At 35.5% G+C, this 18,458-nt stretch overlaps 1 protein-coding gene across 1 annotated transcript in view; it reads right to left on the bottom strand.

Moving 5' to 3' along the window:
* LOC107690670 (voltage-dependent N-type calcium channel subunit alpha-1B-like) overlaps positions 1-18,458 on the bottom strand; it is a 118,678-nt gene that overhangs the window by 84,932 nt on the left and 15,288 nt on the right. The window contains exons 4-6 of the mRNA XM_016489057.1: positions 6,646-6,737; positions 6,313-6,465; positions 5,994-6,181 (exon numbers count right to left, since the gene is read on the bottom strand). Of these exons, the coding sequence (XP_016344543.1) occupies positions 5,994-6,181; positions 6,313-6,465; positions 6,646-6,737 (433 nt within the window). The remainder of the gene's footprint in view (positions 1-5,993; positions 6,182-6,312; positions 6,466-6,645; positions 6,738-18,458) is intronic.

Here is an 18,458-nt window from a genome sequence, read left to right as displayed (position 1 = left end):
TATTCTCATTTACATAAATGGACTATAGTATAACAAATTATCAAAAATTATATAATGGAAAGATGGAAAATATATAATTCCATCTTTTATTTATTTATGTTACAGTCAGAAAATAAGAAGCAAATTTTATTCTTAAGAATATTTCATGAATCTGGTCCCTGGTCTAAAACGGTAGTGTGTGAAATTAACATAAGTGGTTATGAAATAATCAGAGAGTTTTGAAAAATTTATTGCACATGCCCCAAAAATAACTTGATGTCTGAGTAGAATATAGCAGAGACATTACGCCATTTCTCTGGCTACACTTGTAAATGAGCTGCGCACTGATTGGAGCCTATCAGAGCTCTATTAGAAATGAGAAAATGAGGAACCAAGGGGAAGCATATCAAACTCCGGAAAGAAGCCACTGATTTGATACATATATTCTGCTTTTCAGCCTGGAATCTGTAGTGAGGAGACCTAATTAGAGAGGAGACGGCCAACGTTAGCACGCATAATTGCTCTTTAAGAACGAATGAGAACTTGCTGTCCCTGAAAATAACTAGCACAGTAGTAGCATATTTATGCAATACCTGCTTAGCAAAATGAGTGTGTGGGACTGTTTAATGACTTGATGTTACAGAAATATAAATTGATGTGATTTTTGCATTAGGAGCAAAACAGAGGTATTCTTATATTCTCTTTCCTTTTCTTTCTGTGCATCTCTCTCGCTCTCGCTCTGCCCATTGAGGTTAAAGAGCTGTCAGGGAATGTCCCTGGTGAAGATGTGAACAGGGAGATGAGATATATGGTGAGTATACCATTAGAGCACTCCCTAGAGACTAACCTCCACCTCATCTAGTCATCACTTCATCCGACAAGAAGATCTTCTGCACAGTCAGACTGGAATACTATGCTTTCTCTCTATTTACAACAGCATATATTTGTGTTCATGCCTCACTATTTTTAGGCTTGTATCAATGTACACTTTTCCAATACATGGCAAGAACAGTTCAACAGTTTTTGACTGGATGAAGGGTTGAAGAGTTCAGACAAAAATGATAATTGTCATCATTTACTCACCTGAAATGATGACAAAACTTCATAGCACAAAAATAACTTGATGCTTGCTTGATGAGCAAGAACCAATAAGGTTTGTCCTGGTGCATCAAGCAAACACTGTTGAGCTTCAATGTTTACCATATTTGTGACCCTGGACCACAAAACCATGCAGTCTTAAGTTGCACGGGTATATTTCTAGCAATAGCCAAAAATACATTGTATGGGTCAAAATTATCGATTTTTCTTTTATGCCAAAAATCATTAGGCTATTAAAGCTGCAGTCCTTAACTTTTTTTTAAGGGTCACATTTGATGAGCTCTATGCCTGTGCATTGACCAATGTTTATATATGAAAAATAAAAGCCTAAATTAAACCCATTCATGAAGAATTTGTGTCTCTTCAAAAGACTTAGATTAAACTTGTGATCTATTTATGAACATTTGGAAGTATCAAACTTTGGTCGAATGGGCTTTCAATGGAGGGACAGAAATCTCTCAGTTCTTATCAAAAATATCTTAATTTGTATTTTGAAAATGAATGAACGTAATATAGGTTTGGAACAACAAGAGTTTGAGTAAACATGCATTTCTCTGAACTATCCCTTTAACAAAACCTTTTCTTTATTTTTGACCATTGTTGTTTAAAAAAAAAAAAACAGGCAACTGATGAGTTATAAGGGTTTTGAGGAAACTTCTGAAAGGTCAGTGCGAAGAGAATCATTTTAAGAACAGAAAAGGTAGCAGCTCAGTCATATTTGCCTCTCCCTCAATAAATTATATTTTTTTGAAAAAAGCACATTCCCCCTTACTTTACTAAAACCATCAAAAGGCAACACATAGCCCCAGCAGACCGGCCTCCTCCATTAGCCTAGTGCAGTATCATGTTGCAATAGCCCTTAGCTAACCACAGGACCATTAGCCTCTATCCGTCTATCTCATCCCTTTCATTCCAAATGCTGCTTACCACTTCAAGGACCAGATGTCTGCTTTATCATTCAATTAAACCAATATATATATTGTCCATACCATCTGAGGACAAAGCTAACTGCACACTGATCGTACAAAGCAGCTTTTGTAAAATAACTTTTTAAAAGGATGAATAAATAAACAGATAAATAAATAACTTAAAAAAGATTCATAAAAAATATAGAGTAATAATATATTTACAATATATACAAAATAATATATACTATATATAAAATTTTTCGTTAATCCAATCCATTCATGTATGCATATATATAATATATAAAGTCTTTTTTTTTTTTTGATACACACTGCTTGTTTTATTAACTTGAATAGAATCACCATTCGATTTTAGAGTCTCGTGCCACTATACGGATGTCTAATAAATGATCACACATACAGATTCCTGTCAGTGTGTGTATTTTTCCTTAATCGTGAGCTTCCAGAACCATCAGCAAGACAGCAAGAGGCTATTAACAACCGGATTTTAAAGTAATGACATGAAAATGAGACAAGCCACCACAGCTTCTTCTTCTCCTTCTCAACAGCTCAATCAAATATGTCCCACATTAGCCTTTCGAACACTTCCTAAAGATCTTCGATTCGTATTACCTTTCTGTGAGACACACACACACATTCTCTCTCTTCATGATGGATAGCAGTCCACTCACATATTCTATATATCCTCCAGAACCACAGGGCTAAATTCAACACTAATAGCGTCATAGGACACTGTGATTAATCATGATATTTTTGGTCTTGGTGAGAGGAAGGAAAGACACTAGGTAATTAAAAAACCAGACATAGAGATTATTCATGCTGGTGTAAGGAAGATGAACCAGAGCCCCCTATAGATCAAAAATGAAGTGAGCATAATTCACTGCTTAACTGACAGCACCAACTCTAAACACCGTTTACAAAAGAAAAAACAACATCCATGGATGCATCCACAGACGGAGCCATCCTTTGATTAAACACTGAAATATTATATACTTACACTAATAAAAATAAATGCTCAAATGTTACACTTGCTAACACTGTTATGGGATACAATGCCGTTCAAAAGTTTGGGATCGGTAAGATTTTTGAAATAAGTCTCTTTTGCTCACCAAAACTACATTTATTTTATATCAAAAACACAGTAAAAACAGTAATATTATAACAATTTAAAATAAACTATTTATTTTAACATTTTACAATTTTTTTTTTTTTTTCCTGTGATTGCAAAGCTGAATTTTTAGCATCACAAGATCCTTCAGAAATTAATCTAATATGTTGATTTGGTGCTGAAGGAACATTTCTGATTGTAGAAAACTGTGATTATATTTATACTATTTTTGCAGAAACTGTGATACTTTTTTTTCCAGATTCTTTGATGAACAGTAATTTCAAAAGGCCAGCATTTATTTGTACCACCATGAGTCTTTACATACTGACCCCAAACTTCAGAACGATTGTGTAAATCTGCTTTTAATTTGTTTTATAGGGATAGAACAAAAAGGTTCAACTAACTAAGACTCAGACATGTCAAAAGGTTATTTCAAAACATCTGTCCCATCAGGCTCTCTATAGTATCATTATGTACAAGATTAAAGGTGACAGTTACATCATTGCCTCACTGGAAGCATTTAAAAGCAGATGAACTATTTTAACTGACATTTTCTACACATATTTTCATCTATACAACCTTTTCTCAGATCTGCCGTGCCATTATTTGAAAGAGCTACCACTTTATTGTGGTATCATCGATTTCAGATTTGCCTGTCACTAAACATCTCATAAAAAAGCAAACTAGTCATACAGTTAGGGGTGGGCGATATGACCAAAATCTTATTTCACGGTATGAGAAATTTCAAGATAACGGTATGTACCTCGATATAGCTATTTTTATTTAATTTTTGTAATTAAAATTAAGAAAAAGAAGCAAATTACAAGCACAACAGAACAAATAAATATGAAATAAACTTTTAATTTATTCAGCTACAGCAGGCTAGGTTTATTTAACATGTAGTGAGAAATATTACAGAAATTGAATAAAGTGTATAAATAAAACATTGCTTAGTCTTCACTGTATCAATCAAACATGATTAACATTAATAATGACAGACAGCAGCAGGTAAATAAGGCTGCTGTCCCTTTAAGACCGACTGCACGGATCCAATATACTGAAACACATCCGGGTTTCAACCAACTGTTTTACATTTATTTAATATCTAACCGACTGTGTTTACTTGAATACGCCACACGACGGGCATTATGACATTACAGTGTGCATATTTGACCATTCAAGCATAATAAAACACAAAAGAGATCTGTTTTCGCGACCGCATGCTATCAAGAGAGGGGCTTTCAGTGCGCATGCTTCGGCTGTGTGTCAGTCAGCGTGAGCACCGCATTGAGTTCTTTTTCACTGCTTATTGCACTTAATAACTCTACCAAGTGCTTCCCGCTCTTTATTTTCTCATTCATGCATGTTTCCTTATCACTCAGAAGGTGTACAACGTTTAAGCAGTACTATGTTACGCAGATATATTTGCATACCGCGGAATACACAATATAGCAAAATCTCTAAGGATAGACACGGTAACGACCGTCATACCGTCATACCGCTCATATGGACTCTTCCCCTCTAAGTATACACTTCTCGGTCAGAATAAAAAGTGGACCAGACTTTAACTGGGAATCAAAAGTCTGGATCACCTCTTCATGGCACAGTGTTCAGACTCTGCGGTGTCTAAACTGGGTGGCAGGTTGTCTTTGATCCTGAATAACTGCAGCAGCGTAGTAATACTTCTGAGAGTACAGGGTTCAAAGAAGGTCAGAATCTCCAAGCAGCAAGGCATCAGAGACTAGTGCACAGCCTGGTGCTTCATGACATTCAGACGATGATTCGAGAAGAGCAGTAAACAGATGACAGGGACTAGAAGACTAGCAGCTTATTCATGGCTGTTCATTGTCTAAAAATACTAAATGGTTTCGGGGCCACATTAACTGTGATTGTTAATTCTAGATCATTCAGTTGGTCACATAAATATAACCTAAATCCAGCTTTGAGCAAAAATTCAATTTGGACATAGTGTTTATCTCTCCTGGCTCAGTATTATTTTATAAGAGGCCCATGAAATGAGAGAACTATGCATACATGTCAAAATTATTATGAAAAAAATTTGGAAATGGAAATTCTATACAACCTTTCCTGGATCTGCTGTGGGATTATTTAAATGAGCTACCACTTTGTTTCCCATCACTCAACTGTTGTGGTATCAACAAAAACAAGCTGTTTTCTTTCCTGTGTTGACATTATTTCCTTTTGAAACAGGACGTTTTCTCAGAATGGAAAGACTGTACAGTTTAAATGCATATATACTAGGCTACCATTCAAAAGTTTGGGGTTGGTAAGTTTTTTTTTATGTTTTAAAAGAAGTCTCTTATGCCCACCATTTATTTGATCAAAAACAATAATATTGTAGAATATTATTACAATATTAAAATAACTGTTTTCTATTTTAATACATTTCTGTTACGGCAAGGCAGAATTTTCAGAAGCTATACTCTGGTCTTCAGTCTCTCAAGATCCTTCAGAAATCATTTGAATATGCTGATTTGCTGCTCAAGTAGCATCTCATATTATTATCATTGTTAAAAACAGCTGTGCTGCTTAACATTTTTGTGGAAACTGTGATATGCTTTTCTCAAGAGTCTTTTCTTTTCTCAAGATCATTATAAATGTCTTTACTGACACCTTTGGTCAAAAGTATTCATTTTAAACAATCTTACTGACCCCAGAGCTTTGAACAGTAGTGTATGTTAAAGATACACTGACAACTTTTAGGTTTTAACAAAAAAAAATAAAAGTCCAATTTTAAACTACTGTAAAATTGACAATATTCTCTTTTGTAGTGAAGTCCACAAAACAGTTGAACGAGAATAATTTTTGTTCTTAATTTGTTTAACTGTAAATAGGCAATAAGCTATTAGTATTACACTCACATTGTAAAGGATGTCCACCCATCCTTCCATAGTGATGCACTGGAAGACGGTGAGCACAGCAAACAGGATGTTGTCAAAGTTTGTAATGCCGAAGTTTGGACCGGTCCAGTATTCCCTACAAACAGTGTCGCCTTCACACGTCCGGGCTGGAGGTTCCATCCCACATGGAAAGTCAGCTGCCTGTTCCCCTTATAGAACAACATTACTGTCAGCCGTAAACTATCACAGCGATCTTTACAGCAACTTAAGAGCGTATGAGTGCTTATAAACACAATAAACTGAAATCACAAGCTCCATTAGCATGCTAAAGCTCACATACCAGTATCGTTTCTGAAGCAGGTGTGGTGAAACTTGCCCATGTAAAAGTCTAGACCAATGATGGCAAACATGAGGATAGCAAAAAAGAGCAGAAGGCCAATCTGAAGCAGAGGAACCATTGCTTTCATGATGGACTTCAGAACCACTTGGAGACCTAATCACATACAGAGAACATACAGTATGTACTGCAAGTTATAAATAGTAATAACGGTCAATCAATTAGACAACTAAATGCAAAGACTAGTAAGCTGGGTAACAATTGATCAAAAACGATTTCTAAACGTATCCTCTTATTTATTTGTTTGCAAAAAAGATTGTTTTTAATATAACTTACTTGGAATTCCAGACACCAGTTTGAGTGGCCGCAAGACTCTTACTGCCCTGAGTGTCCGCAAATCAAAGTCTGGCCCCACTACGGTCAGAATCCTGTTGAGAAAACACACCAATGATACAGTTTATGGGAATTCACAGCCTATGCAATGGGTTTTCAAGTTTTGATACCAAGGACTCCCAAATATGATGATTCCCTTGTGAGGAAAACCTTTTTACAATATAAAGGCAGCAATACATTTTAATACTTTTTTTTAAAGAACTACTTATACTGTGTGACACTATTGAGACAATGCTTTGTTTCCACAATTACATTTTTGGGTTTTATATGATCAAAGTATCAAAGGCAAAGCAAATCATGAACTAATATTCACATTTAAAGTTTTCTATTACATTCAAATTTATTGTAAATAATTTTTACTATAAATATTACATATTCAAAGCATCTTTATTTGTTACATGTACACTACTGCTTAATAAGATTTTTTTTTTTAATAAATTAATTCAATAATTTTACAAGGATGCATTAAACGTACCAAAAGTGGCAGTAAAGACATTTACAATGTTACAAAATATTTATTTTCAAATAAACGGTGTTTTCAATACAAAGAATAAAAATAAATAAATCCTGAAAAAAATGTTTCACTGTTTTCACAAAAATATTAAGCAGCACAACTGTTTTCAACATCACAATAAGAAATGTTACAATGATTTCTGGAGGATTATGTGACATGAAGACTGAAGTAATAGCTGCTGAAAATTCAGCTTTGCCAAAGGATTAAATCTTAAAATATATTCAAATAGAAAACATTTATTTCAAATTGTAATAATAATGTACAATATTACTGTTTTTACAGTATTTTTAAGTGAGCGTAAGAGGCCTCTTTCAAAAGAACTTAACAACCTTAAACTTTTGAACTGTAGTGCATTTTTCAATGTGTAAAAAATATCTTAAAATATCTAATAAAAAAATGATAGTTAACATTTACTATAAAACATTTGTTATAATCAAGAGAACTAGACTTCATCAGATGTCTCACAGTCATGCATGACCATCTTCGGAATCATGATGGATCACTCTTGTACATGTATATTTCACTGAGACATTATAAATCTATTTCCTCCCCATGCTGACCCGCTTTCCCAGATGGCAGCTCACAGCTGAATTGTGGAAAAAATCCTCCCCAATCTCTAGGGCGCAGCCACACAATCATAGTACTCCTGTCTGATTCTCTCACACACAACGCTTATGACTAGTGAGAAGAACTCTGACCATTCTACTTTCTCAGGCTTTCACATGGTGGAAGGGAGAGGCAAGGACAGTATGCATTAATATATAAATAGTGTTCACTTTATCCTCAGTTCTCTTTCATTCTCTTATATCCCACAGACGGGTGCTCTGTTGTGATTTTTAGTATAAAAACACCATACGGAAGGGCCTGGCCTCACTGAGAGGGACAGCCCAGCAAATTATTGCCCGAAGCACAGCTTGGATTCGCAGCTGGTATGGGGACACAGTGACAGTTAACTAAATGGGACTGGATAATGGTGAAGTCAGTGGCTTCAGATTTAAAGAAAGAAAACTCTGCTCAGAGTATATAACCTCATTTGCACTGTTCAAGTTTTTCTACATTTGTTGTCTCCTCAGGGCAAGAAAATATGAAAAGACAATACAAGCTTATTGGAAAACTTCACTCAAAAATAAAAATTCTTTCATCATCCTCATGCGAGCTACACTACTGTTCCAAAGTTTGGTGTTATTTTTAATGGTTTATAAGTCCCTTATGGTCACCAAAGCGGCATTTATTTGATCAAAAATACAGTAAAAATATAGTAAAATTGTTAAAGCACAATTTTCAACAGTCAGTCTTCAGTGTCACACGACCTTTTATAAATCATTCTAAAATGCTGTTTTGATGCTCAAGAAATATTTCTTATTATTATTACCAATGTTAAAATGGTTGTGCTTCATATTTTTGCGCAAACGGTGATACTTTTTTCAGGATTCTTTTGTGAATAGAAATTTTCATCAGGACAGCATCTATTGGAAATTTTATTTGCAACAATATAAATGTTTTTACTGTCAATCATTGCATCCTAAATACAAGTATTAAAGTCTTCAAGAGAATGTAAAATCCTCCTGACACCACACTTTTGAATGGTAGTGTATATTGATAACTTGTCTGAGGAACACATCGCTGAAAAATTAGATGAAATCTGTTTCTCTTTATTCAAACTTGGTGCATCATAACTGGCTATAAATCATGCAAAAATCAATAGCATTTGGCATTTTTACAGACCATGTTTGAATGTATGTAAATGTGATTGACTGAATGAAATGTGAATGAAATTTGAAAGTCATTTTAGTGAATAACAACTTTACTTTTATATATTAAATGTATGTATATTTCAGCTTCTGAAGATTTTGAATATGCTGCACAAACTGTATGGACCAATTTTATGGTGCTTTTTTGTCCTTGTCAAAACTTGTCAGGCCCTGGTCAGTGGTCACTGTATGCTTTGTTGTATAAACAGAGCAGCTGGTAAACAATCTACTTAAACATCTACTTTTTCACCAAAAAAAGTAAGTGATATGGAAACTAGAGTGGAGTACGAACTACTAACCAATCAAATGACTACGGTTTACTCCCACATTAGTGAGAGTGAGAGATACATCAGATCATCTAACATCAAAAGATGCAGAAAGATGCATCTCTGCTCTCACATCTCCAGCTTTAAGTGTCTTTTTTCTTGTTCCTCTCAGCCAAGAAGTCTGATTCAACACAGCAACGAAAAATGCTGGCTTTTATTTACGGCATAGTATAAATTCTCCTCAATGCTTTCACTGCAATTCTGTTGATTTACTATCTGTGTTTCACTGAGGCCCTGAATGAACCTGAGAGGATGGCTCAATCTGTGACAACACTGGGACATGCGAATGCTCTAGACATCCACCAGGGTAATCCAATGCTCAGGCAAACACAGTCCTTTGTAAAATGATACTCTGCTAAAGTAAAGCACTGCATGCTGCCCTTTAACAGCTCTGGGAGTTTAGAACATGCTCAACTGCTTGAATAAAAGACTCTGTACTACCATCATACAGAGGTCACGTGCAAACAGAAGCTAATTTCATATTGTTCATTAGGTTTGTTATGCAATAATTTGATCAAATCTGAATAATAGTTACAAATTGGAATATACAGTATAATTAGAAACACTGAAAACCCTGAATATATAAACCGGACTATATTATTATAAATCCTGAATATATAGCTGTAAATTTGAACATGTAGTTGTACAACTGGAAATATAAATGTAAATCTTACTTCATAATTATAAATCCTCAATATACATGCACAGTTATAAATATTGAATATAAAAATGCAAATCGTGAATATAAAGTTATAAATCAGAATCTATACTATAATTATAAAGTCTAAATGGCAGTTAACAATAAGTCTGATCTGAACATGGTTGAAAATCCAAATATATAGTTGTAAAACTTAATATATAAATGTAAATCTGACCATAAAATTATAAATCCTGCAAATATATGTCAACTTGAAAATATAAATGTAAATTACTACATTATTGCAAATTCTGAATATGTATACATGCACAGTTATAAATCTAGAATATATCAATGCAAATCCAGTATATATAATTATAAACCAGATTATAATTATAACTTTAATTATAAACTCTCAATGGCATTTAAAAAATAGGTTTGATCTGAATACGGTTGTGAATTCAAATATATAGTTGTAAAAAAAATGCTCAGGCATATCTTCCATATTTCAATAAAACAGTAGGTACTGTATGCTTTGTATCATTCTAATATATTCTGGTTTTTAAATATACATTACATTTTTTCCAAATTTCCCCCCATATATAACATAAAATACATAGTTTTATAAAATTCTATAAAATGAAAAACTCTGTAATATTATGCATATTTTATTCATTATTTTTTAAAAACTCATTATTTAAATGATTTAAAAATCAATGTAAATAGTACTCATCTAGATCACAGGTTTAATAGAATAAAAGAGCTTGAGAATATGAATGTGTCTAAGAATGTGAGCCAATGACTTGTCTTCAAGAATAAACAATTCATTTGTGACCCACATCTCTTGTTACTCCCTAAAATATGAGCATACAAAATATTGACTGTATTATCTGCTCCATATCTCTGTATATTAAGTCACTCTGAGAGAAGAATTGCTTGATGTTGCACCATTTGTCTTTGGCCTTTTTTGTGTTTTAAAAAGATAAATTGTTTTCTTTCTTTTTTTTCAGCAAGAAATCTCTAGAAATGTAATTCAGGCCTTGTTGCTGCAATCATGAGCAAGGTCAAATCATTATAAGAGCTGCATCCAAAACACATTAAAGTTTTATACACTGCCTTTAGGCACTGTTCAATCTTCAGAAGAGAGGCTATTTCACTAATTATAGGCCAAAGGACGTCACCTAGATGGCACTAAGTACTATTTTTAAAGTTAGTGCTGTATCTCCATTCCTTCAGTGGATTTTACATGGTCAGACACTCTGCCCCATTAGGCAGTGTGCAGACAGAGAGCCACACAAACAGACTGTGTATAAATGTGTATAATTCTGCCACATTTACTGAACGTTGTGAACATTTCAAACACAGTGTCATTTCCATCAAATCACAAATTAATGTGCATTATACATTTAATAGCATCCTGTGATGGAAATGACACAGTTTAACATGTTTGCAATAAAATCTTTACTATTTTCACCTAGATTTTTATTTTGAAAAGTGTTGTTTATTTTATTTAGATAATATAACTGATAATGTCTCCTTAGTAAATTAACTTTTGGGGGGAAAAAACATTGGAAATGACAGCACAAGCGAGGTCATAAGGATTGTAAAAACTTTAAAGTCCCCAAAATTGAATAAACAGAACATTTAGCTGACTGACTGACTGACTGACAGAAAAATAGACAGATGCATTTAAATCTGCTTAACCATCCTGAAAGTTTGCCATTTAAGTGATCAATACACAGCTATCACATACAAACATATCTTAAAGGGGTCATATCATGCGATTTCAAGTTTTCCTTTCTCTTTGGAGTGTTACAAGCTGATTGTGCATAGATAAGATCCCTGAAGTTGCAAAGACTAAAGTCTCAAAAGTAACAGTTGCAAATTGTTTTATTTAGACTATAAGTCTATGCTAATTCACAAATTACCTCAAACGCCATACACTTGATCCTTTAGATTGGCAGGTTTGAGCGCAGGAAAATACAGTACAGAATACAGAAACCAAATACTACATCGCCAATCTGGAATCATTTCCATTCATGTCACCCATCCGCATTTGTACAAGTGTCTTCAAGTTCACGTGATGCAAACGCTCGGCTGGTCAGGTTTGTATTTACTGCATTCGGTGTTTGAAAAAACAAAAAACATGAATTACCATTCTGAAACATCCTGTTGTAAGCGCATTTGAGGAGGTGGTTGGTTGTCTCCTGTCGTCGCCGATTCGGGGTCTGAGTTCGGCTCAAACATGTAAGGCCGGACAACATTTCCCTCAGCAGTGACCATCATTACCGGTGTTTCTATTGACCTTACTTGTGAGTATCACCAATCCACAGCAGGCACCGCATTAATGACCAAAGTTACCTGTGGTTGGTCTGGCCGTGCGTCACTCAGAAAACAACAGGCCAATCAGAAGAGAGGCTCATGAATATTAATTAGACAGGCCAAAGTCGACCTGTTCTTTGCAGAGCTCCTGAGAGAGGAGCTGTAAAAATAGATTGAGATGGTTTTTGGTACTTATACCGCAAATATATATTCTTAAGGACATCAAGACTTAAAATAAAACTCCAGAAAGGTGTAAAATATGTGACCTTTAAGTTACAAACATCTTAAGTTAGCAACAAGCTGGCATAAAAACACTCAAACCCTTGCTGGGAGATTAGCTACTTAATGGAGCTGAAGAGATCAGCAGTTGTACTCCAGCGCTCATGTCCCAGTGCAGAAAGACTCAACCGTAAAAAAATAAAACAAGCAATGAATGCAAGATTTTTCCAACAGCCTTTATGCCAACAGGACAACTGGAAGATAAATAAGGCCAGCAGCTTGGCTTTTTTTTTTTGTCTTAGCTGATGTGCCAACATCACTCCAGGCAGCATCTCCAATAGTCAGCATTTATACACAAATTAGCTAAGACAAGGCGTCAAAGTCAACCTGTCTTTAGCACAGCTGAGATGCCATTCATTATTCCAGACTGATCTTTGACTGGCAGGTTATTACTCCAGCCAACAGAAGCCGTGATGCAGTTTGTCTTTGTTTGCTTGGGACAAACAATACAACATCAGAGAAAGCGCTATCATTAGAGGCAGAAGATCTGACAGAACAAGGTCTAAAGATCAATGAGATCAAAGAAATCCACCAGGACTTCCTGGATGCTGTCGAATTTATGAGTGGCACAACTGCAAGTTCTAACAGTTATCGAAGATTAACAAAGAGCGTCGTGAGGCGAAAAAATGCTAGAGAGGCATATTTTGCAATTAATCTAATGCAGTTGGCAAACAATTGGCACCATGCGTTCTTTATAATTCATCAGGCTTCAGAGAGGAATAAATAATGCATTTGCTCAGAGCTACTTCACAATCAGCACAAACAGATGAAATCTAGGTATGCACTATAGACGTGAGAGATCATTTTTCAATTTTGTGACAATTTTTGAGAGCAGTACAGAACAAACACATATATCTGTGTTTTCCATTGAGCTGTTGTGCAAAGTCTGTAGCTGGGATGTATTATTGCTTTCTCACACAAATAATGAAGTAATTTGAGGGGGACGAGGCACAGAAAAACAATAGAAACGCTTATGAAGATGGAAATTTAAATGATTGGAATAACAGAAAAATACTTTTCATTTGTTGAATACAGTCACTGATCTGAGCGCCATTTGTTCGTGCCACTGAATGTCTCTCTGTTATACAATGTGAAATCTCTCTGGCGCTCTCTCATTTTCAGTGGTCGGAGATGCAAACAGACCTCTTAATATCACAATAATAATAAAAACATATGGCACATCTGTAAATGGATTCCATAACCCCTCGGTAATGACCCTCCAGAACCCGCTGTGCAGATGAGCTATCAATTCCCTTGCGAGGCAGATTAGATTAGATAAGGAAGAGATCACTGGAATCATTATGTGCTGCTGACTGAATCTATAGAGGAATTCGTTTGCATTCTTAAAGACAGTTCACACAAAAATGAAAATTCTGTCATCATTTACAAAAAGACTTATGATAAACAATTTCAAGCTTGCATTTACAGGTCTTCGAAAACCATCAAAATAGCTCTGTGTGAAGAAATTATCAAAATTTAAAATTAAAATCATACATCGACACACGTTTCAAATCTAGGGAAATAATTCACTATAAAATGTTACAATATTATAATATATTGATTAATAATATTAAATAGTAATATAACAATAAAATGACAATGAATTATATTTAAATGAAATAATGAGCAAGTTTATAACATTATATTTCAAGAAAGAAAACAAACAATAAGGCTAAGATAGGATTAATGCACTATATAATAAGACAAATTCACTACGTAAAATGTATTAGTGGCACAGAGCTAAATGATCATTCTCAGCTCAGGCATATACACAAAAATGCAAACTGTGTATTTAGCGTTTTAACAGTTGGCCAAACAGTTCATTAAACATGCATTTGGGCTCTATTATTCTGGGCTGACATGGGGCACACTTACTCTGTAATTGTAGAGCACGGCTCATAGCTGAGCAGATTCGAATACAAATTACACAGCTGCAGCATCCCGGTTCTTTCCTTTTCCTCATCCAATCTCTGAGACATGAATGAAACATGCATGACAGACACTGGTAAACCATGAAGCATCACAAATGGAAACTTATCTTGGGGATAACCAGCCTGGTCTCATGTTTATACGTAGGTATTAATACGTAACATTTACAAGCACAAAACGTACACTTTTGTACGTTTTTATTAATGCTAAAACGTAAAATGTAGACGTACGAATGCAGGCAAGAGCCAATGAGCGTTCGATTATCCTGCCGTAAAACCTGTCGTTTGAAGCGGCAACATCTGAATTTGTAAAGAGCGCGTCAGTCAGCACGGGCTTTCTTTGCTGCTCACGGACGCTGGCAGCAGAAATTACAACAAAACGAAATGTTATCATTTCATAAATAAATGAGTAAACCATTTAATAATGCAACTGAAAACAAGGTAATTCATATGACAACTAAAAACGAATAAAATGAATGACGCGATTTCAATATGCATAAGGATTCATTTTTAGGTGTCGTCAATACATCAGTTTTGTACGTTTAAATGCTGAAAATACGTAAGTATTTGTACGTTTAGAGGCTGAAAATACGTCAGTATTGTACGTTTTAGTGCCTGTAAAAACGTAAGTAAATGTACGTTTTATAGTACCACATTTTACGTAAAATACATACAAATTATCATGAGATCACGTTGGGATAACATGCACTTTCTAGGCATGTGGGTGTGGCGTCATTGTTTGGAACAGGTTTTTATACCAAAAGGCGTCTGAGTGTCCTTTTTTCCTGTAGTTATTACTTTATAATTGAACACAATGTCTAGTAGTTGCTTTAAGCCTCACTAGAAGCCATCTTCTTAATTGGCCACACTCTAGAATAAATAAGTGTTGTTTCAGAAGCTGAATTGACACATCAGGGCAGAAAGTGAAGGGCTTTTCCAACCTCTGAGCATGAAGAAAACAGCCAGTCTCATCACCATAGAGACAAAGGTCTCCACCTCTCTCATTAAAACACTATGACAGACAGAGCATGAGAAAGGGAGAGGAACGAAAGAGAAAAAGAGATGAGTTTTGGGAGCTGGGGACAAAAGAAAACAAAAGGCAAGAAAATTTGGAACATGAGGGAGCTCTCACTGCCATTCTCTTGTCAAAGGTACATACCTCATACTCAGAACTAAGACAGGCATACAAGTCTCATTTAAGACAGCACTATATCAAGACACTCCTGACCCTGACAGCCTTATACAAATCATACAAAGCTGAAGCCCTTCAAAGCAATCCATTTGACAATTCATGATATAAAGTTATCTCCAGTCATCTAACCTGATTGGATGAGCCGCATTCCAAAAATGCACGTATTTAGGATGACATTTATATTTATGCAATTTGCAGATGATTTTTCAATGTGACTTGCAACGTATTCGAGGCAAACATTTTATCACTTAACGCATTCTCTGGAAATCAAACCCATAACTATGGCATTGCTAGCACTGGAATTTGAATTTTGGAATTTGAAGTGAGAACAGAACCAAAATTGCAATTTGAATTTGAATATAAGAAAGTATAAGCAAATTCATTTAAGTTTGTCTGAAATTTAAAACCTTTTCATTGTCATATTTAAGAATGATTGAATTATAGACAGAACGGCAGATAGAACAATAAACAATAGAACGATAGACAGACAGAAACAGACAGACAGACAGACAGAGAGACAGAGAGACAGATAAATAGATAGATAGATAGATAGATAGATAGATAGGATAGATAGATAGATAGGTAGATAGGTAGATAGATAGATAGATAGATAGATAGATAGTAGACAGACAGATAGATAGATAGATAGATAGATAGATAGATAGATAGATAGATAGATAGATAGATCGATCGATCGATCCATGCCAATGTCGGCCATGAAAGACAACATCTAGAGTACCAGGAAATAAAATATTAAGAACTTATGAGAGCAAATAGGTCACCGGACCTCAGTAGCCATGCACTTCAAATAGAAGAATCAATCAAAGAGCTCAGTGCTCTTGTAGCTTAGTAGGCCATATGAATATTAGATATGGTGAATGCAAAAATAATCTGTGTAAACTCTGTGAACAGTGTCCATAAAGTTTCCTTATCTTCACAAAAAATATACAGACCAAAGCTTGGAGTCAACTTAGAGGCCATGGTCAGATTATTCTGAAAAGTACAAAATGGAAGGCCTTAAAATAAAAATCACTAAAATCTAACAAGCGACTAATAGGTAATCATTTGTGAGCTCTGCGTAATGTGAGTGCATTCAAGCTCTTTGGACAATAACCACAGATCAGTGCTTTATGTGGAGATAATGCGAGGAGTGCCAGACACAACGCATCATGTGTCTCTTGTTATGGATAACAGCTTTTCTGTGTGAGCACTCAGCTCTACACAGCTATAATCATGACTTCAGGCCATCTTATCATTAGGGAGACGTGATTGAGCGTTTAACACTTATTCATGGTCACTGATCTATGGAGAAGCCACATAATTTGTCCTCTTTGGAGGTTTTTGATCAGTCGTTTTTTAAATAAATGCAGGTCCCTTCAGCAGTGGACCAAAGCTTACAAGATTATTCTGAGAAGAACAACAGAAAAGGGCTTTCAACATGAGAATAAAAATACACTATTAAGATATTAAAATACAAATTCAGAACAAGAATTTCCTGATGGATAGAAACATGCAGTGACCCCATTTTCTATACTATATATACTAATTCTAATCTATGCTATGCATATTTAAATATATATATATATTAGCTGCACTTTATCTTTATGCCCCTGTTGAATATGTCTATTTGCAAGACACGTATTATACCAGGCCCCAAAAACCTTTAAAAAAAATTCACCAAATCTCCCAACACTTTCTGTCAACCAGAGAAATGTATGTCTAGGGAAAACATGCTAGCAACAAAAAAAGGTAATCGATGCAGACTGCACTCGCTGTCAGGTCTTATATTCAGTGACTAATGAGTCTCTCTCTCAACACGGCCAGCTAATAGCATTAAAGCATCATCGCTTCCTCTCGTCAACCCGACTTCCTGCTAACAGCCACTGTCGGGCTCTGATGTGTATGAGCACGCAGGCCAGTGGAGTGATACAAGAGAAAGAAGAAACAGAGACTTCTGAGAAATGGATGATAAGAGGGAATGTGAATGAACGGGAAGAAGAAAGAAAGAGGAGTCTGAGGGGAAAAGAAGGAGTATTCCAGAAGGCAAAAGAGAGGAGAGTGATGTAAGGAAGAGAGAGAAGTAAGCAAGAGGACCCCAGAGAAAAGGAGAGATCCTGAGGGCATTATGGGACGCGATCAGGGGACAAACAGCAGCGTTTGTCACCCACCCAATTAAGTACCAGGGTCCACACAACAAGCTATTTTTATTTGTTTGTTTGCCTGGCGATTTGCAATAACACTGACATCTGGCTACTGGACGCGCATGGCATGCTGAATAATGCATCTGCAGGGATCACGCCATCAGCGTCCACCATCTTAAACATTTATACAGCTTGATGTGTGTGCATAGGTGTGTTTAGTGAACAGAGGCGCTGTGGTTTGCGGTGAAAGGTGACACGCTGTCACTGCAGAGGGACTCCACCCAGCAGGGTTTCCTCACACACCTGTCCGAATGTCACAGCATTTCATAACAAAACTCTGCCTGACCTCAGTAGCTGTCTCATCATCCCCACTGGTCTCCAGGGATGAGCGAATAAGCCTCATCTATAGTTCATGTTGAGTACTGGAAGTGTACAGTGACTTTCATACACATTTGAGGTTATCAGAAACTATCAGAAAGTCACTAGCTGGGTTTCCATCCACATACACTGCTGTTCAAAATTTTAAGGTAAACAGAGTGACGATTTTGTTCTCCTGAACACACAGGATGGAACCGCAGATTTATTCTGAAAAGATTTCGCAATATCCTGATTTTTTCACATAAATTAAAGGGGTCATATGACGTTGCTAAAAAATAACATTATTTT

This window comes from Sinocyclocheilus anshuiensis, unplaced genomic scaffold, assembly GCF_001515605.1.
Source record: "Sinocyclocheilus anshuiensis isolate Anshui unplaced genomic scaffold, SAMN03320099.WGS_v1.1 scaffold2041, whole genome shotgun sequence".
Lineage (NCBI taxonomy): Eukaryota > Metazoa > Chordata > Actinopteri > Cypriniformes > Cyprinidae > Sinocyclocheilus > Sinocyclocheilus anshuiensis.
Note: the sequence above shows the minus strand (reverse complement) of the source record. Positions and strands in the feature narration are given on the sequence as shown.